Below are 22298 nucleotides of genomic sequence, written 5' to 3' on the forward strand. Positions count from 1 at the left end.
CTGTAATATATTATTCTAAGAAAAATCTTAACCAAATCAGTTCTGTTCAGACCATCTAAAAAACAAGGCTACCCCCTGCAAGTGAAACCATACATATTGCAACAAAGACAAAGTGCCCAGCTTCTGATACACATCTGTGATTTTTTTCCCCCCAAGTAGTTCTGATCTTGGCAGAAGCTGAGAAAGCTCTAAGATACATTTTTTGTACAGAAAAGATAACCCCATCCTATAGTACAGGATGCACTATAAGTACTACATAAATATATCTAAAAACACACAAAAAAATCCTTATTTTACACCTTTTTAATTTACATATTTATTTTTAATAGGAATTGTCTAATTCAAATTAGTGTTCTTTTCTTTGTGGGTTCTTGGAGATGAGGAGTGACTGAATCACAAGAGAATGTGTTCAAGAAAAAATATATTTTAAATACATATATACATCAAATCAAAGAAATAAAGGTTGTGTAGTCAGAAAAATAATCCTGCTTTAAGGTTTGTTTCAAAAAAAGTTTTTAAAAATTGATTTTAAAAAAATCTTAGTTTAAAACTTAGATTTTATGAAAACTTTGTCATGTATTCTGAACAAATAGTTTTTGCTATTCCTGTTTTTTAACTGTCAATTCCAGACCCAAATAGTCCTCAAAAAACAGAAATTACCACATAAAAAAGATAACTTTGGGGGCTGGGGTTGTGGTTCAGTGGTAGAGCACTGGCTTCGCATGTGTGAGGCACTGGGTTCAATCCTCAGCACCACATAAAATTAAAATGAAGATACTGGGTCCAACTACAACTAAAAATTTTTAAAAATAAAATAAAAAAAGATAACTTTGGCCTCTATAATGCTAAACTAAACAGGCAAATAATGAATCTAACAAATCACCACAATGTAGTATTGTCATCCTAACTTTTTTTAATAAACACTTTTTCCCCTAATATCTTCCTAGCTCCAAGTTTTCTCTTCTTTCTTGCTAGTAGAGCTTCACAACTATAAATGTTGCAAAACTAATCAAAACCACAACTAGAAATCATTTCACATAAACCAGGAAGGCTAAAATAAAAAGATATCCTTAAACAGTGTTAGTGAGGGCATGGAATAATTGGAGTTCCTGAATATGTCTGATGGAACTGTAAACTGGTGCATCTATTATATGAAAGATTTTATAAGTCCTCCAAAATGTTAAAAAAAATAGTCATCATATGACCCAGCAATTTCACTCCTAAGTATATAACCAAGAGAAATGAAAAATTTGAGCATACACCAAAACCTGTGCACAAATGTTCATAGAAACACTCTTCATAATAACCAAAATATGGGAACAAATGTTGCAACAAAAGAAGAATGGGGAAATGAAATATGGTGTATCTGTAAGGTGAATATTATTCGGCAATTAAAAAGGAATGAAGCCCTGTTACATATATGAACCTTAAAGACATTACTCTAAGAAAAAGGAGTAAAAGACTGTATACACAATTCCATTTATATGAAATGTCTGGAATAAGCAAATAAATAGGACCAGAAAGTATATTAGTGGTGTCCAAGAGCTGGGGAAGGGTTAATGAGAGTCTGTTTATGAATGTGAAACTCTTTCCTGGAATGATGGATATGTTCTAAAGTTAAGTAAGGGCAATTTTTGCACTGTTAATATACTAAAAACTAAAAACTAATAAAATGTACATTTGTTAAAAAGAAAAAAATGTTGCAAAACTGACACTGGAAAATATTTCCTGGAAAAATGTTAAAAGAATCACCTAATATACCTTAAAAAGATGTAAGAAAAAGCAGACAAAATGGACCATATAAGTGTCCTCAACATAGGATAAATATTTTTTATCACACAGAACCCCATTAATATGTACAATTAATACATTAATAAAAATAAATAAGGACAATCATAAAACCTTCAAAGCATAAAAGGCAGTGTATGTTTAAGGCATTATCTTCTTAGTAAGTATAAGAGTTTATAAAAATGAAGACGGGATATACTTAAAATCTTTAATTTTGGTCTTCATAGCAATAAGGGAACTTTTTATCAATGTACAAAATAAAAACAAAGTATTTTGCAGAATATGACAGAACCTTTGCCACTAGCAGTATGTGATCTTTTAAAAGGATAAAGGCAGATCTTAAAGCATACGTTGAAAAACTTAAAAGGAAAATAAAATTATTTTTATTTTAATGAAAATAACTATCTAATTTCTTTTACAAATAAGGTTTCTATCCCACTAATTTTGTTCGACACTTATATGGGTCTCAAAATTATATCTAAGCATTCTGTGTGTGAGAGGAAGAGAGAATGAGTCATTTCTCAAACTGTCTGATGTAGCACCACTATAAGATATCAACTTTTCTGTGTCATCCAGTACAGCTTTATATATTAATTTTCTCTTGTGGAAAGCTTAAATGCCAGACACATTTTTTAAAAAGGACAAACACAATTGATCTTTTCATCACTACAATCTTCCGAAATAGAATTGATTGATGACTACTGGGAACAATAAAAAAAAAGGTTGGATGTCCTGGTTTTCTTTAAATTCTAATGTTTTCCCAGTGATTACCAAGTAAATGATTAACATACTGATCTTGCTTATGCTACTTATTTCCTAAGATTCACAATCTAGGACTAAAAATAAAGACAAAAATGGAAAGATGTTTTGTGTCAATAAATTAGTGAATAGTTACAGATCACTAGCCTATAAGGACCCTACAAACACATAACCTTTGAAAATTCTTAATATATAAATGCCAAAAAGCTTTGGCCAAAGGAAATAAACAAACAATAAGAAATATGTATATAGGTATGTCTGTGTTGGGGGTTGGGACAAGTCAGTGACAAGAACTACAAAAGTAATTCTTAAGAATTGAGAGCAAAAGGCATTTTCAGAACTTTACTAGAGAGCATGTAAGAATCCAGTCTTTGTGGGATGCTACAAAAATAACACTATAGTACTTAGAGGCTACTGAATCTTATTTGTAATATTTCTCTATTATTAAGTCTATAAATTGATCAAATTTAAACTAAAATTTTGACATGAAATTATATCTAGGCTTTTGGAAACCTGGTGAATAAATTCTCTGATGCTTTCTCAAATCCACTTTTTAAAGCATTATTTATGTACATTAAAAATATTCAGAGTCTATTTCTCAAAATATTTCCTGACCACAGTAACAATTAGACAAGGCACATACCTTTGCTTTCAACTTGACAGTGATTAGATGTTCTCTACCAGAAGCATCTTCTGCTTTTAACTTGATGGTACTAAAGCAACTATCTACAGATACTAGTCTGGTAAGGAGAAAAAAGTAAAAATAATCAGACTGGGGTAAGTTCTGGAGGGGGATGGAGATTGTAGGATTGAAAAGAAAATATTTGTTATGTTACTATTAATCAATTATAAAAATTAATCCGAGGAATTTCTGTATGCCAACCCTTTCTGCTGCTATAGATTTACTGCCGTTAATACACCAGCCTAGTGCTTAATGCAGTCATAGATCTCCAGATTATTTACAATGTGTGTCAAGGCTCATGCTGTGGTCAGTGAGCACTATGTTTCGGTTTTCCATCACTGGAACCTTTAGCACACACAGCATGTTTCTGTCAGCCTCTACTTATGTACACATTAAACTTCCTGTCAAACTCTTTGATCCATTTCTGTAGTTTCATACAGCATGAGACATTTATGCTTCTTTTATTTGTTTTTCTCCTCAATGAACCTCTCTTTTATTATCAATTATGTTACTGTACAAAAATCTGGCTGATATTAGTTCATATACTCAAATTGATCCTCTAAGGAAAATGCTATATAAGCACATATACAACCTGGTCTCCTAACAGTAAATTTTCTTCTTGTACAATATATAGCTTCTGACACTTAACCTAGGCATGTATTCAAGATGACTAATATTTTAAACATATTACACAATCACAATTGTTTTTGCTTTAAGTTGCTCTAAATGCATGAATTTTCTACAATGGAAACCAATATCTTTTGAAATATATCATTCTGTAAAAATATGGTCCCTTGAGTAGCATAAGCTACTGCCAAAATGGTTCAAATTTAGCAGTATATTTACTAGTGAACAGGGCATGTGGATATTTTTTGACATTTTTACAATACTATTCTCTTGTAGAGATAAAAAGTAGCCTAAGAATATTGAACAATGTATCACCCAGACTGCTGGCAAGACCTATTAGAGTTCAGAAGTAGCATTAGCCTCCCAACTTAGGCGACATTTTATGACATCACTTTATGCCATTTAGTTACTGACCAAGTATAATTGTAAAATGGGTTAATTCCAATAAATGCTGGACAATAAAGATATAGAACACTATAACGAAAAAATAGATCTAGATATGAAAAAAAAAAATATATATATATATATATATATATATATATATATATATATATATATATAAAACAATGATATAAAAAGTAAATCAAAAAAATCTACCAAGAAATAGAAGTTTCATCAAAATCTGTAAAAATAATTTAGGGTCTTAGAAAAAAAAGCAAATATTATTCTAGAAAAAAATGTATATTTATGTAATAATATCAGTGACTATATGGTTAATTTTTTTCCAACTATATCTATAAATGCCTTCAACTGCCTACCTCCAAAAAATTTGAACATGAGCGCTTATCATGGTTTTACCATGACTAGGGTTGAGATACATGAGCATCTGACTCTGAATGCCTCTACAAAACAGATTCAAGTTGAGAAGAGCACATGCATTTATACTCTCCCTCTATTCACTAAAAAAAAATAAATAAATAAATAAATGAAATTTTTTAAAGTATGAAATTCCAGTTACAAAAAGAACAAGAAAGATCATTAATTAAAGCAAATTTTTAACAACTTTTATGAGAACGTATAGTACTTAAAAGAACACTGGCTGACAAAACAGATTAGAAGAGAAAGAGGGCTCCAGGAGGGTGACAGCTGGCAAAAAGGCAAAATCTGTAGAACAGAGTATGATTGATACACACTGGCAGAGATTATGGGGATTTTTTTTAAATGAAAAAAGCAAAGAGGAAAGAGAAAATTTAAAACTAAATTATAAACAATAAAGTCCTTTAAAAGACTTTTGAAAGACTATAAATATTCTGTTATAAATTATTCAGTGAAAAATATTTATGTAATCATAAAAAATAAACTGCTTACTAATTATAATTTTTAGATTCCAGCAAGACAAAATGCTAAAAGACTTCATTATAGTTATAGAAACTAATGTAAATATACTTAACCATAACCATTGCTTTTTTTTTTTTTTTTTTTTTGGCCAATATTGTTCCCCAGTATCTTTCCTGAACATTAGTATTTAAAGGAAAAGATTACAAAAAGTGGAGCATAGAAAGGGGACCAATATCAGGAGGAAGGATAATCACAAAATCTGTAATTCCTAACTTGAGAGTCAAAAGATAAATCCTTGGGTTCAAAGGAAAGAGAAAAATAAATAATGAAAGGAGAGAGAAAGTGGTATATGAGCTAAATCCTTTTTTATTATCACAATCAGTATACGATTCCTAAAACTAGCAAATCAAGAAATAATACAGACATGTTATTTAGAAGGGTAGAAGTGTAAACATGATCAAAGTGTTTGTTTCAAAGAATAAGACTTGGAATCGGAAATGGATAGCAAAGACTGTTTGCATTTCAGTGTAAACGCTGAGAGAGCATGTGAGCGAGAAAGAGGGGTTTGGGTGAGACAAAAAAAAGGACAACTAAACAACCAACAAGTGTTTTCTGTACTTCATGGTGCTACTCATTAGCTGAATGTTCAAATCATTATTGAATATCTATGAAATCAGAAATAAGAGCTCTAGTCTTTTGTTTATAATCACAGCAATGTAAGAGTATCATTATTCCACAATTTCACAGAGGTAATACTTTAGAGAATAAAGTGACATGCTCAAAAATATTTCAGTCCAAATGGCCATGAAGTTACTTTTGTTAAAACTTTAAGAAGTACTAGAATTCAAATAAAGCAGTATGAAATGCTTATACTTTCATGTTAATCTCAGCACAAACAATTAAAATTAAGAAACATTCATAATTACCCATATGAATTCCTGGCTACTTTGTTGGGGGGCGGCGGGAATCTTACTGCAATTATGAACATCTTCAGTACATATGACCTAGACTGCCAATTTTCCTCTGATGCTTATTCTCACCTTCTTCCCTTTGGCAATGGAATCCCTGGCTCCCACCCTAACCCCACCTAAACCTTGATTTACCTGGGTACAATCCACCTAGCTAATGACTTGCTAGCTGCCCTTCCACATGGACATATAACTAAACTTTGGCCACAAGGTTACAAGCAGAAATAATATGTACCTCTTTTGGATCATTTATAACTAAAGTGCACCCTCCTCTCCCCCTTCATCTCATTCCCCTCCCATAGATTGAACTTGGACAGGCTAGTATGAAACAGCAAAGACCATGAAGACAGGAACAGTTTTGTTGGCAAAACTGGCCAACAGAACCCTCTGTGGTGTTCTGTTTGGACTGTCCAAAACAGTAGCCATTAGTCACAAGTAACTAATGGAGGACTTAAAATACAGCCAGTACAGTGATTTTTTTTACATTTAATTTTTAAAATTTTAAATTTAAATCTAAATGTCAATAGTCCTGTGTGGCTACAGGATACTGAACACCAGTATCCTGGTGTTCACAATGGATAGTGAAGAAATCAGTTTAAAAATTCCTGCATTCTTCAAGGACCTTCTGAAACAGAGCCACCAACCTATTTTTCCTACTTTTAACCATCTGCCTATATCTAATTTGTTAAATAAGAAACAAATAAAATTCCATTTTATTTGAACTACTGAGAATCTGAGGTTTTCCTTGTCCTAGCAGATGAGCCTGTACCCTAACAAATAAAGCATAAAAAATTTATATCGATTCATGATAGGAAAAAGTATCCTGGTTTTGATAATGAAGGTAAAAAACAACCAACTGGGTGATAAATTCTCACAAACAATATCAAATCTGTCTTTCAAAGAAAGTCCACTTCAAATGTTCTGCCTTCCTCTTAAATTGGGTGTCTCAACTTAAACAATAGGGAATAATTTTTGTTCATTTAAATGAAATATAAGTAATTCATTTAAATAAATACATTTAGGGAAGTTTCATCAATGAAAAGCTTGAATTTTTTTAAAAGTTTATGTAAAATGCTAGAAAAATACCCACAAAAATCACGGTGAAAATTTATACTGAGAGGAGTTTAAGTATTATTTAGCTGGGCATATTATAACACTGACTAAGAAACTATAAATACAAAATGTAAGGAATAAAATATTTTTTTTTTGGTCCTCCACTTTGTATTTATCATCTGCTACATTTCTTTATAAGTCTGTTTGCCATAAATAAAAGACACTAAATTTGAATTAACTTTTTTTAAAAAACATTTGCAAAGAATACTAATACTTAAAATTTCAGGGAGATTTTGCTATTCCTGAGGATGGTGGCCCTGTGAATAGCTGAATATATCAGTACAGACAGAAGAAATGTATTCTCTTGAAATTTTGACCAACAGCTTAAGTTATGTAGTTTTTCTTTCCTTAATCACCAAGGTACATTTAAGTAGTAATACCTTGATATCCTCAAACAGCAGTCTGAAGATAGCCATAATTTAATAAAGTATCAAAGATTTCATTTTTACCACCACTCTCAATGTAAGCTTTAATTGCTTTATTCCTTGATTACTCAAAACAACCTCCCTAATGGGTATGTTCTCTTTATTTCTACACAACAATTCATCCTGCCTTCTGTGTCTAGATTTAGCCTTCTTATATACCTCTTAAGTCAATTCAACCCCTTGCTCAAAAGCACTCATGGAGTCCCTATCACTTGCTTAAACAGAAACATTAGTCTAGCAGTCAATATCCTCCAGTCTAGCCCTAATATATTAATCCCCTTATGTGAGCAACCCCTCCACTCAAAGTCCCAAAATGAACTGCACACTTTCTTCACTATAACCTTGCCTCCACCATTCCCTCCTTTCAAGGTTACCCCAGTACTCATCTCCTCTAAGAACTTCTCAAATTTTTTGTAGACCCAAAGTATTTCACCTTTCTCTAAACTCACATCGGTTTTTTTTCATTTGAGTTTTAGGTTGCCAATCAAATAAGTTTTTTGGTAAGGAATATGAAAGTTTTCTATTTGTATATATATGTAATGCTATATGTGTACATGAACATGCAGAAGCTATTGTCAGACTGGTTCATTATTTACCAATTTATGTCAAAATTTTAAACAACAGATGAATATAAATACTGTTTAAATTAAATACTATAAACATATTACCAATTCAGAAAACAATTTTTTCTCTATATTGTAATTTGTAATTATTCAGTGCTTTGGATATATGTACAATGGAAAATCACCCATTTATAAAGGTAGCTTAGAATGAAAATGATACTGGTTAATACCTATACTCATATGTGCTATAAAACAGAAATTATCATTTGTTGCAATTAAATTACTACCCTAATTAAGTTCTATAAAACTTATGTTGTCTAACATCTTGACTCAACTAATATATCAACAACTGCATTCCTGCTATACATAAGAAACTTTGTTAGTTTCATAATGTGTTCTTTGTTATTAGGAAGATTAGCTTCATTTGAAAAATGCAGAAAATATGGCTCAGAGACCTAAGTTACTTGTCCAGGGTTACACAGGTGATAAGCCAGAATTAAAGCTCTGTTCTAATTATTGGGATTACTTTAGTATAAATAAGTGTGTATCTCCAGATTCCCCAGTATCATTCTTTAAAATACATTAGGAATTATAAAAAATATAATCATTAATCAGCTTCCAAGATAATAAGCTTAATCAAAAAGTCTAACAATATATGTTGACAATGTTTCCCAGCACATCAGATTTAGTACAACTCAGTAAACTCTTTCCCAAGATAAAACTGAAAGGCCAGTAGTTGAACTATACTCACTTTAAATGATAAATACTATGCTGTCTGAAAAGGAGGAAGCATCAGCTCACATCTGTTAGAACCATTCAATCGCTGAATTATCTAGGGACATGTGGTTAAAATAAATATAAATTATCTTACAAACAAAGTGACTATGCATCTCTCAAACTGGGACAAATTTAAGACTGAAAGGAATCAAGAAAAAAAGGCATAAATTAGGACTGTCTAGGTAAAGTGAAATGCATGGTCAGCCTATGCATAAAGCTCAAGTATCTTGGTGCTTTCTACTCCAGAATGCTCTTAGTACCAAAAATACACGCCTGTTAAACCTAAAGAATTCTGTTTAATTCTGATTGTTTTAATGAACCACTCTATAAAACAGCATAAGTATAAGTTGACAGAAACCCATCAAGTCATCTTCTGACATCACCTACCCTTGTGAGTCAGTGTAACACCCAGAATAACCCAGAACTGTCATACCACCTTCATCTTACCCCATAAAGAAGCTGCTGTTTTAGAATGCTGAAACAAGTACAGAAATTACAACAAAAGTAGTCAAACTTAAGGTCAGCAACTAATTTCCACTGTCACTTTTATTTTTTAAAAAATCTGAATAAAGGTAAACTCATCATATTTTAACTATTTTTCTTTTCCAACTCAAATTTTTATAATTCCTGATCCTATAGGGTTAGAAATGCCAAAGATATAACTTAAAAAAAAAGATTTTTCTTTTATTATTAGATTTTATAACACTGAGAAATCTACAAGTTTACTATTTAGAATATAAGGAAAATGCAGACATTTTGACATGGTCTAAAAATCATTAACATTAAAAAATTCCATTTTAATCAATCTGTCATGCAAATCATGTGTGTATCAAAGTATATTTTAAATTAAAAAGCTAGCCAGCTGTTCAAGCAGGACCTCAAAAGATAGCAAATCTAGTATGCAACCACACAGTTCAGGTCTCAGCTGCAGCTCTACAGATCCTGAAACCCAATTTTATCAGGGTGTCAGTGGGTGGATCTGATTTAATTTAAAAATAAGTCACAAAAATAAAACTAACTAATGATTTTTATTAGTTTACCAGATAGTGTTACATAAATGCTGACAAAGTCTTATTCTCTGGCTTCTCAGGATTCATGCAGACAACTTCTCTTCTGTTGCTAATACATTACTTGTAAATAGCAAAACAAATGATTAAGTAACAATGGCTATATTCTTAGTCATTTATTTATCTTGGTCACTATAATTAAATTATGATATTTCACAATCTAAACAGATTTTAAAACTATCTCTAAGGATGGGCATGATTTTGCAAATGGCCAATTTTACTCAAAGTAAAACAAGTTTTCATTAGCTTCAACCTTGGCAGAATCTTGCAAATACTCAAGTAGTAGAGGGGACTTTATTAAAGGGCCTATATTGGAGCTGTCCCCTGGTACAACTCAAGAAAAGTATCATTTACAATGGGTGTTCTGGTGCATGCTTATAATCCCTAGAGACTCAGGAGGCTGAGGCAGGAAGACAACAACTTCAAAGCCAGCCTCAACAATTTAGTGAAACCCTAAGCAACTCAGCAAGACCCTTTCTCAATAAAAAAAAAAAAAAAAGACCCTTTCTCAAAATAAAACATAAAAAGGGCTGGAGATTTGGCTCAATGGTTAAGCGCTCCTGGTTTCAATCCCTGGTACCAAAAAAAAACAAAAAAGTGGTATTATGTAGACAGCCTTATCCATATATACCCATTTTATATACAAAATTGGAAATAAAAATATACATCTTGAAAATTATTCTGAGAATTAAATAAGAATATGAAAAGCAGCTAGTACACTGAGTGACACAAAACAGAAACTTCATAAAAAGCAGTCCTATGTGAAACAATCTAAATCTAAAGAGGAGATAAGCAATTATACTGTAATGAATGATTTTTGGCAGACACATTCATATCCTTACTTTTGCCTTTTATTTATTATCAATTTAGAAATCTGTTCTTTTTTCTCCCACATTAGAACAATGGATATAATGCCAAAGTCAGCACTTTCTATTTATCTCTTAAAACCCTACATAAAATATTCTATTTCTCTTATAAACTTTGCTGCTAATGGCTCTCAAGAAATCTTATAATTACACTCCATAGTACTTCTCACAGTTGAAATTAAGTACTACTATGATCATCCACTTAATTTCTAACTTTTCCACTAGATTGAAGTTCCATAAGAATCTTAAGTCTTGCCTAAGTATCTTCATTACCTTGCATCACAGACATTCAATAAATAATTGCTGGGTGAAAAACTGAATGATTCCAAAATCTCATCTTGCATCCTCAATGATTCAACCAATTTTGCTACTGGATTTTTCCAAACAATGTCAGATCCCACTTGGAAAACTGCCTTAAACTCACTCTATCAATATAATCCAAACAAAACTAGAACATTTCCTCCCCCTTTGCCAAACCCTTTTTGCACTCCCAACTATCCTCTGAACACTAAGATTTAAAACCAAGCAGCTAAAAAATAATACGAATAGTTTTTCTCTGTTCCATCAATCTGTATCTGAAGAATGAGTGTAATCCATGACATCAATGGCTCAAAACATATCTTCATAACCTCGGTTGAAATTGCTGCTATAGAGTCTAAAATTTTGCTTGTGTTTCCTATCTCTCCCCTCCATTATTAGCTTATTTTTATTAAAAAGGTCAGATCCATCCCAATTCTAGTCAATTCTAGTACCTTCATAAATATAAAGCCTGTTATGAATAAACATTAATTAATCCTCAACATCATGATAATAGTACATTTTAAATTACATGTAATATCCATTTCTGGCTAAAATGAAACAGACCAACACCTCTGTTAGCAACTAAAATAGCCTGGGAAAAGGAAAAGGCATCAAAGAATTGCTAAGCTAACTGGGACTTGAAGGGCCAAAGTCCTAAAAAAGAGAAGTAAGCCAACACTCTGAAGCCATTTTCCCCTGAGCATATTTATCAATTCTGGGCACAGGGCAAGAAGAGAATGATCTGGGCAAAGGGCCCAGACAGAGAGTGCTATGAAGTAGCCAAAAAAATAGAAAAAGAAGCAAACAAACAAGAAAACTAGCAGCATTTTTGGCAATCTCTTGAGGACAGGGATAAAAATAACAGACTTGAAGGGTCAGAATGTGGTAAAATGGTAGGACCAGAGAACTTGGCCTCATATTCTGCCAATTTTCCCTCAAAACTTCTGATCAATCCTTAAAACTATAGGAGACAAGAGGGTAATAAGCCAAACTGAAAAACAAAGGAAAATATTTAGAAAGCTCATGATACTCAGGAGAGATTAATTAGAATTAGAGTCTGTGTGTGGGACAAAGTCCAAATGAATACCCCTGACATCTCAGTGAGAACCCTTGAAGAGATACTCTTAAAAGCAAGGCAGACAAGAGGTAGGTGGAGCCTTGCCAAAAATGGTCTCTAATTGAGAGGTAAATTGGTCTTGTGGAGAAACAGAGTATAGAGTTTAGAATCTACCAAGAGAGAAATCACAATGAATATACCTGGCTTTTGCTTGAAACGGGAGAAGGAGAAGAGATTGACCCTGTGGAAATAATAAACTGCTCCGAACTCATGGGCCCCATGGCAGTCATCCCCAACTCTATCTTCCCAGCAAAGGAAAAGGGAAACCCACTATGGGGAAGGGGAACAGTAGCAAATGGAGCCTCTCAACATTTTTATGTGCACTAACACTGAATAAAAACTTATTAGGTATAGTACGGCAGCCTGAATAAACAAGGGCAAACACTGAAAAAGTGCCAATAGGAGAAAGTGATCAAAGATTCATTAACTAAAATGTCCCCAAATTAACCTACTTCCCTCATTCCTCTTTTACCAGTTTCTTGCGAAAGAATAAGTAGTTGCCTTATTGAACTGAGACAAGATTTTAAGCAAAAGCAAAAAAAAAAAATAAAAAGAAGGCAACACATTAACACGTTTGAGTTCCAAGCAATCAGGAAAATTCAACAGCATGGAATATAAATTTCTCCACTTTATTTTTAAAAATCAATTAACAAGTTCACTGGTCGGGGAGAGGTTCCAGTGGGAGACGCAGAAATCTAGAGAGGCATTGAGGGAAGATGGTAAGTCGCCAGCAGAACGTGACCCGTAGGACTCTGAAGTTTAAAGAAACTACACATAGGTAATAGGAATAGGTAAAAATATAAAACCAGTTATAGGCCTATAAGTCAGCCTGTGGTTGTTCAAGAAAATGGATGAGCAAGAGGTGCATTCTTTACTTCATTAAACACATGACTACTTCTGTTCCTCAAACCATTTTTAAGAGATTCCAGCAGCTAAATTCAGTTACAGAAACAGTTTCTGTAGGTCCAGATTTCCACTCAAGAAATTTCTACAGGAATGTGTTTTGAGGCCCCATATCAAATATATAAACTTTTAAATGTATTGGTTAATAGCTGACTCAATTAAGGGTGTTAAAAGCAGAAAACTAGTCTATCAAAAAGAAAAAGAGATTAAAAAAAACAGAAAGAGAATTTAATGCAGTAATTAGAGCTATTCAAAATTAAAGAGATTCTCTCATCAGAGTACTTGGCATCATAACAAATTTAAGAGGGTCCTGATAACACTCTAGAAATAAATACATGGAAAGCATCAAGATGTGTCATGCCCAACATAACTGAAAACATGTGTAGAACCAATGCCTTCCAATTAGAGAACTCTGGTAGAGTTGTTTTGATTTTAGTGGGGGAGTGGGTGAAACTTGTTTGAGATGATGAAGCCAAGCTTTTTAATACAAAATGTTTGTATGGAACTTGGTAAATATATAAAAAATCTGAAGTCAAACTACAGAGAGGTGGCAGATGAATGGAGAAGACTGATTAATCTCTTTGAGGGGAAAAAAAAACAAGGACCACAAAGGATCATTCACATTTTGGACATGGAAGAAAAATCTGAGCCAGACTGAAAATAATTTTTTAAAAAGGAGAGAGAGAAAGAGACAAAGAAGTATCCAGGATGGTCATAAAAGACAAAAAGAATTTTAAGAAGGAAACACTGGCTAAAAGTATCAAATACTAGAAAAAGTCAAGAACAAAGACCAGACTTGTCCAAAGGACATAAATGTCAACTTTCGTAAATGCAATTTTTAAAAAATATATTTATTTAGTTAGTTATAGTTGGACACAATGCCTTTATTTTATTTATTTATTTTTATGTGGTGCTGAGGATCAAACCCAGGGCCTCGTGAGCGCTCTACTGCTGAGCCACAACCCCAGCCCTCATAAATGCAATTTCACTGAGAATGTCAGAATAAAAGTCAGGCTGTAAGAGATCAGAGACAATTAGATCTTTTTATTTTAAATACCACTTGTTCCAAAAAGAATTCCAGGAACTTTACAAGAAACAACAGAAAAATAGCAGAACAGAAAATAATATTTGCATACAGAAAGATAGATCATATATCCAGCATGGCTCTACAGTGGGCCAAAAACTTGATCTTGAGCATCCTAGGGGCCATGTCAAAAACAGCTTAATTAAAGTATTCATATTGTTCATTAAATAAAAGATCAGATATTCAGAAGTATGACTTCTCTAACATCAAAACGGAAGAAAACTTTCATAGTTTCTCATGAAGACAATGCTGAAATATAAAAAGCAAGACCACCAAACAAAATCCCAAATGCAATTCACAGTACTGTTTCATTTTTCATTCCTTAATGCCAATCAATGTCATCCTCAAAAGTAACTACATAGGAGACCAAAATCATGATGTTCAGTTCTAAGATCCAATTTGGAAAACATATACAGTAACTATTAAACAAACTTTAAGCAGTCAATCCATAGTGAAACACTACTAATTGTAATCATGATTTTAAAAAGGTTTCAACAGCTGAATATTGAAGTTGTACTTTTTAGCAAGAAGTCACTGTTTAACTTCAGGGCTCCTAAGTACAGATTTGCCAACTCTATTAACCAGAAATTTAAGAAGTACTTATAAAAAATTAAAAAGTCTGACTAAAGTATATATATAAAATCTCTGTAATTCTCTGATTACAATGAAACACTTTTTCTAAAATCATATAAAATAAATTCAGCAACTGAAAATCAAGTAAATCACCACAGATCTCTTTTCAGGCGATAGATGAATAAAGTTTTAGCAACTTGCATACCCATCTATTGAACTTGTTTTAAATTTTTTATTCATCTCTTTTTTCAAAAAAGCTACATGATTCTTCTAAATCATACCTGCTAAAATATACTACTCAAATTACAAAAGCACTTAAAAATTCATGTGTGTGTGTGTATACACACACACGGAGTTAAATTTAGAAAGGCCAAACTGTATATTAACCAAAAAATAACTAAAAATATAACTATATACATCTCTCTGTGTATATCTATATCTACATATAACAAAATTATAATAATTTTTTCTCTTTCACATTTATCAGTATCACTTTTCAACCATGGATAATTTACTAACATTTAGAATAATGCTATATGTTCAACAAAAATACTGCTAAATGTTCAATAAAAATATCTATTCGTATAACATCTTACCATGTATATTAAAATGTCATGTTTTCCCAAATTACATTTTGCTTTGCAGGTCAATTTTTTTTAAATATCCCCCCTTTAATTCATAGTAACAATAAAAATCAGATTCTCTGATTACAATAAGACACTTTTTCTAAAATCATATAAAATAAATTGCTAAAATGGAAATATGTTAAATTGAAATGTGTAAAACAAAGAAATTTTTAAAACATATGTAGACATACTTATCCCAACCAAGAGTTCCTATCTCTTCAATAAGGCTTGAATAGAACTGGGGAGGAGGAGGTAGTGCACATAACTCTTGTCTATTCCTTAAAGCAACTTCCTGTTTAAAAACAATAATAATCAGTTGTGGAATGCCAGACAATGAATTGTACCTGATTACAAAACATGAATCATAATCTTCTTAGTGTCTAACAAAAGTGTTCATTATTTTATAGAAAATCTAGGTGACCCATTCCCCTTTACATGAAAAAGTTAAAGGAATACAATAAAGGTCATGCAAAATGTCAATTTTTATACCAAGAAAAGAACTTAAGGTTTTAATATTCTCCTGGGCTATTATGCCTATTAGAAAAAAGATCTTAAAAAATACTCATCTTCAAGGCTTCACTATCTTTCTAATCCCATGCATATGATGTTTGATATTAAAAAACCAGGTGCCTTTAAACAAAAGGCTGAACTCTAACTATATTAACTAGATTGATATAAATTACATCTTAACAAACCTGCATTATCACAACAAATACCTACCTGCAAATTTCTTTCATTGACTTGTATTCAGCATTACTCTATAACCTGGTAAGTATGGTATTTTTTTATTCAACTAGCTAGATGACAGTCCCTTTTCCTTGCTAGGCCCACTTATGAAGGCTTTAAAATGGTTTATGAATTAAACTAGAATGTAAACTTTTTACAAGCAATGCAAACAAACCAGAATTGCTGAGGCTAAAAATTACCAGTGACTTTGAAGTTGCCAACCTCAACAAATATCTCATGTGAAAAGTAAAAACATATATAGCTACAATTACTTAAATATTCATATGGTCAGGATTATCAAAAGATATTAAAAGTTGAACACCCTTTATGTGAAAATTCAAAATCACAAATTTTAGTACCGACCTGACACCACAAGTGAAAAATTCCAAACCATAAAACTTTGTTTCAAGCACAAAATTATTAAAACTATTGTCTAAAACTACCTTTAGGCTATGTATATAAGGAATATATTTGAGTCTTTATTTCACTTTATATTTGAGTCTTCTCCCAAAATATTTTACTATGTATATGCAAATATTTCAAAATATGAAAAAATCCAAAATCTGAAATATTTCTTCTCCCAAGCATATCAGATAATGGATGCTCAACCTATATAAAAAAAAAGTCAAAAAAAAAATTAGTCACAATAGCAATAATAGATGAGAACAAGCTGAAAAACTATGAACACTTCTGGTAAACATAACCACAATAAAAATCTGAAAATTTTATTCCTTTAAGTATATGTTTTAGATTAAATATAGATTACTATTTGTCCTTATACTTTTTTCATTTAACAAGGATAGGATATTATTAAGTTGAGGTAATACTAGAAAGAATATATTTTACAAAAGAGAATTTCAGAATTAGAACTATTAACTGAAACTACTTCAATCTAATTCTGAAAAAATTTAGGATGATAAAACCATGAAACCAGATCTGTAAAGCCAAGAAATCAATATGGATTTAGAGGGTAAGCTCCTAAGAGAAAAAACATACACTGCCTTTTTTATGACCTAAATGTCTAATATTATCTAAAAATAGCTTGGTGGGCCACAAAATTAATTTGTATCATTAAGATTATCCTCCACTTGTCACTGAATGAGTTAATACAGTTCTTTGAATTAACAATTACCCAGTATTTCTTTTGAAGTTTTTTTATTCAGAAATATTAATTACTGAATATCCATAAATATTGAAGGTAAAAATAAACTTGGACAATAAAAATGTATTTCAAACCTAGGTTTATGTCATTTGCCTTCCACTGTGGGTCAGGACAGTTACTCCTACTTTAGAACCTTAATAGAAAATAAGGCAAAGACAGAGAGACAACCACTTTTCACAAAGGGGACAAAGGGACTTGGTAGTGAAGATTTAACATATATACTAAATTGCCACAATATGCCCAGTTATTACTAGGAAATCCATAGGAGATTTACAAAATTTCCTGAATAAGTTCAATAACTACTCATTTCATTTGGGTACCACACTTAAGAACTCCAATGTTGATTATATTCTAGGAATTCTACTACTAACAACACAGCCTAAGAAATAGACTAGTAATTCTTACATATTTAGGTATAATATCTTGAATGAGCAATAAAATCACCTATTTTACTATGATTCATAAAGAATGATAAAATATAGGCTCTCATTTTTTATTCAGAAAGGCAGCACAAATATACTAAGTAAAATGCTGGAAATCAGAAATAAATTTTAATATCTCATCTTAAAATGTTTCCTCAAAATGACATGACCAATAGCTCTATTACTTACAACTCAATAAAGTTACTTTTAGTAATAAGAATTTAATAGTGTATATAGTTTTACTCTGGTTCCCTCAGACCCTATATTTGTATAACATTAAAATTATTAAAAAAAAGATAAGAGAAAAATTTCAAACTTTTTTCCAGTGTCAAGGGGATACAAAACAAATATGCTTTACTTCTTCACCTGATCATTTTTAAGGTTATTATATCATGGTCTTTGATGACATTCATAATCAACTTTGGGTTTAAAAATTCATAATTTGAAATTTAATGCAGAAATTAATTTTAATCTCTTTATTCTGACCCCAAGCATTTTTAAGTTCTACCTCAGAGGGTTATTAGAAGGATTTTTTTAAAATGACTCAAAAAAATCTAGCAACTAAGTTTTCAACATGTGGCAATGCTACAAAAAATGAAAAAGTCTCAAAGAAAACCATGAAAAAATATCCAAGTGCTTTCAACTGTTGGAAGCAATATAGGTATTATAATTTTGATATAAGCAAATATAATAATAAACATATATATGGAGAAAAAAACATAACAAGTAAAGCATAACCAAAGAACGTAATAATGCTAATATCATTAGAAACCAATATTTCAAAGTAAAAGACACGCAAGCATAAAAACAAAGAAGTAAAAACTCAATGCCAAATCTGAATTGGAAATAGCAACATTAATAGATAATTAATTGTAATTCTTCTAAAATGTATTTTTCCTAGCTTTGTCCACTGAAAGAGTCTAGAATTAGTAATATCAATGATTACTTCACTTTCCAGTCACAGCAGCCCAATACCATTTCACACATACACACAAAAGAAATCTATGGTTTTGGAGAAATGTCTAATTACAGTTCTAGAGTAAGATGAGTAAATGAAGCTAGAGCATAGGAGGTTTGGTTACATTAAAAGAACTGAGAAGCCAACATGAAGGGGCTTACACCAACCAAAAGTGGGATAATTTAAGCATCAAAAAGAAAATGAGTACAGTGCATAAAAGTTAATCGAATATATAACAACTCATGAGTTCATAATGACACTAAAAAGAAAAATCTTTAGCTCCCTGTAACAGTTGCTAGGCACCAACTCATTATTCTAAAAATTGATCTTAAAAAAAAAAAAAAAAAGGAAACGAAACAAGCACTTATCCTATCTTCTAGTACGAGCTGTACCTCAAATTAACCGAATAACTATTGAGGGTTCTTCTCTTCAGAAGATTTTCAGATAATAAATGCAGATGACAGAATTATTTTTAAAATATCACCATTTGTAAATTCTAATGAAATAGTGGATTTAGGCTATTATTAATACTGGATGCTAAAATCACTCTGTGAGAGGCTGATGGGAAACTCTGAGATGGATCTAAATCTACTGATCAATCTTAATTAAAAGAGAAATTATGGGACATCATGTAATATAAGTACACAGCACTGAGTATGCTTATTTAAAAAAAAATGAATCCAAATCTACTGGGACCTCTAGATCTAACTGCAAAATTACAAAGAAGATAAAAGTTGAGTACTCCTATTCTCAAAATGCTGGGGATAAGAAGTGTTTCTGGATTTTAAATTTTTTCAGATTTTGGAATATTTATAAATACATAATAAGATATCTTTAGGATGAGGCTGAAACTTAAAGAGAATTTATTTATTTCATATGCACCTTATACACATAATTTGAAGCAATTTTTTAAAATATTTAACAATTTCTGCAACAAACCAAGTTTCATAGTGTGAAATTTTCCACTTGTGGCATGATGTCAGCACTCAAAAAGTCTGAGATTATGGAGCATTTTGGATTTTCAGCTAAGGAATGCTCAATCTATAGAAGACTGTTAAAAAGAATCCACAAATATCTAACAAACTAAATCTATAATGTGAGAAATTTTATAGGATATATAATTTGGTTTATTCAACAAGTAGATGACATAAGAGAGAAAGGGTAAGATGAAGGGGAGATATTACTATAAATTAAATATCATATAAATCTAATTTAAGACTAAAGACATTAATATATTGTGTGGACCTTATTTGGATATTGATGCAAGCAAAGCCACTATAAGGAATTATTAAGTTCACTGAGTCTTCACTGAGTCTCTTCTTAAAAAAAAAAAAAGTAGAAGGAAAAATATATGTAAAGGTTAGATTACAGGCTCATGATATTCACTATAACCTTCTCTCCTCTTTTGTTTATGTTAAAGACCTGTGTAATAAAAAGATTATAAGTAAACAATGTCTACAAGATAAACTAAATAATCAACTATTTTATGCAAAATTAATTAACTGACCAAACACCTATTGTTTGTAACTGAATATATTTAATGAAGTCCAACAAGTTTTTCAGGGATCTGCAGCTACATGCAAAATTATTCATGCATCTTATTATATCTTTAAGTATAATTATCTAATCTCTCCCTAGATGTTACATTCTCCCATAGGCCAAGAATGCATTTTATTTCTTTAGCATCTATCGAACATTAGTATCAAAGGTACCAAGTTTATGATACAATGAAACTGATTCCTACATATAGTTCTTTCCTTATGCAATTCAAGGGAAGTACCATTCACATTTATGCACAAAGTAAAATAAAAGAGTAAATGACTGGAAGTTGACAAGTTTTACATTCTAAGAGATTTTTAAAAGTTTATGGAAACAAGCAAGACTTTAGAATATGGTAACAATATTAGAAGAAAAGATTCTTACCAAAATCATCTTCAACTCCATCATAAAACTCATTAGATCAGCAGAGTGCTGCATTCTCTAAATCAAAACATTTCTAATTAATTTAATATGTAAATAAATATTCTAATCATCAAAAATGGAATAAAATACAAACTAAAATGAATGTGAAAAAATACTGGCTATGTCTACAACTTAAAGGAATTAAGTAATAAAATAATGGTCATCATTCCTACTATTCTTACCAATTTCATTTTGAAAAAAGTAATTAAATCCCTCAAATCTATTTTAGTGAGACATAATGAATTGTATAAGAATGTCACTTAAAACTTCACATACTCCTCTGCTCACTGCCAAGTTTAGCAAATCTAGCAAATGACATCATTATTTTAAGAAAGAGGAGGAAGAGGGGAGAGAAGGGGAGGAGGGGAGAGAGATGTAAATGGAAAGAACATAAAACATAAAAACCAGACAAATCTACATAACTTTAAATTTTTAATTATTATAAGGACTAACAAGTGTTTATCAACAATATTAAATATTTTTGTCATTTCCTTGACCTTAAAGACCACTTATAGTTATTTTTTGTCCTTTCACAACTAGCCCATATTAATTCAAAAGGAGATAATCATTCAATAAAATAAAAGCTATTATAATAAAATGGCCAAAGGAAATAATCTCTAAAGTAGAATGAATATTTAGGAGTTATGGTTCCATTTCCCTGAAATCTTTCTTTCTCAAAATAGCTATAGAATAAAAAAAAAGAAAGAAAGAAAGAAAAAAGAAAAACGAGTTTTACATTGCTTTCTTAGAACTCAACAATCATTTCTGTGCTTCAAAATATTGTATTTTGGGTTTTTGTTGCACTACACTAACTCCACATAGTTCTTAACAAAGTCAAATATAAATCTGGTCTATCTTTTTAGATGAGAATAATAAGAATCTAGGATATTTCAACAATGCATGAAGACATACTTACATCTTAACATAGCTTTGAGCAGACATATGTTCACAGAACATAACTATACCTTTTTTACATGGTATTTCTTTCCTTTAGTTTACTACAGACAAGTAACAAATTACATCAAGGGTCTATAAACTACAGCCAGAAGCTAAATTCAGCTTAATACCTATTTTTGTTAATAAAGTTTTTATAGGAATACAGGCATAAATTCATTTGCCATTCGTCTATGGTTGCTTGGGTGCTATAAGAAGGGGGTAAAGTAATTGTGACGAGATTTATGGTCAACAAATCTAAAGATGTTACTATTATTCTTTACAGAAATAAATCTGTTAACCCCTTGGGCCATATTTACTGAAAATGAGACAAGATAAAAATAATAATATTCAAATGGTCTTTGACTAAAACAAAAACTCAAACTAATACTGAGGTCTACCTGACCAGTTGGAGGGCAGGGAGAGATAAGCAACTGACATGTTTTCTAGAAAATTTGTTGGTCAATTAGTAGAGGAAAACAGAATTGTACATTTTACTGTTATACATAGCTTGATTTAACATTTTTTTCCAGACTACACATCACAATAGATTAATTTCTTAAACTTCAGTGTATACTACAAATTGTCATAGAAATGTGGGGAGGGGCAGTGAAAAAAG

At 31.2% G+C, this 22298-nt stretch overlaps 1 protein-coding gene across 2 annotated transcripts in view; it reads right to left on the minus strand.

Moving 5' to 3' along the window:
* Nucleotides 1-22298, minus strand: part of Fancl (FA complementation group L) — a 64468-nt gene that overhangs the window by 28455 nt on the left and 13715 nt on the right. The window contains exons 4-6 of one of the 2 annotated variants that reach the window (XM_027934461.2): nucleotides 20708-20764; nucleotides 15708-15808; nucleotides 3191-3287 (exon numbers count right to left, since the gene is read on the minus strand). In XM_027934461.2, the coding sequence (XP_027790262.1) occupies nucleotides 3191-3287; nucleotides 15708-15808; nucleotides 20708-20764 (255 nt within the window). The remainder of the gene's footprint in view (nucleotides 1-3190; nucleotides 3288-15707; nucleotides 15809-20707; nucleotides 20765-22298) is intronic. The other variant, XM_071601591.1, reaches the window with a different exon arrangement.

Source organism: Marmota flaviventris, chromosome 14 (genome assembly GCF_047511675.1).
Source record: "Marmota flaviventris isolate mMarFla1 chromosome 14, mMarFla1.hap1, whole genome shotgun sequence".
In the NCBI taxonomy this organism is placed as follows: domain Eukaryota; kingdom Metazoa; phylum Chordata; class Mammalia; order Rodentia; family Sciuridae; genus Marmota; species Marmota flaviventris.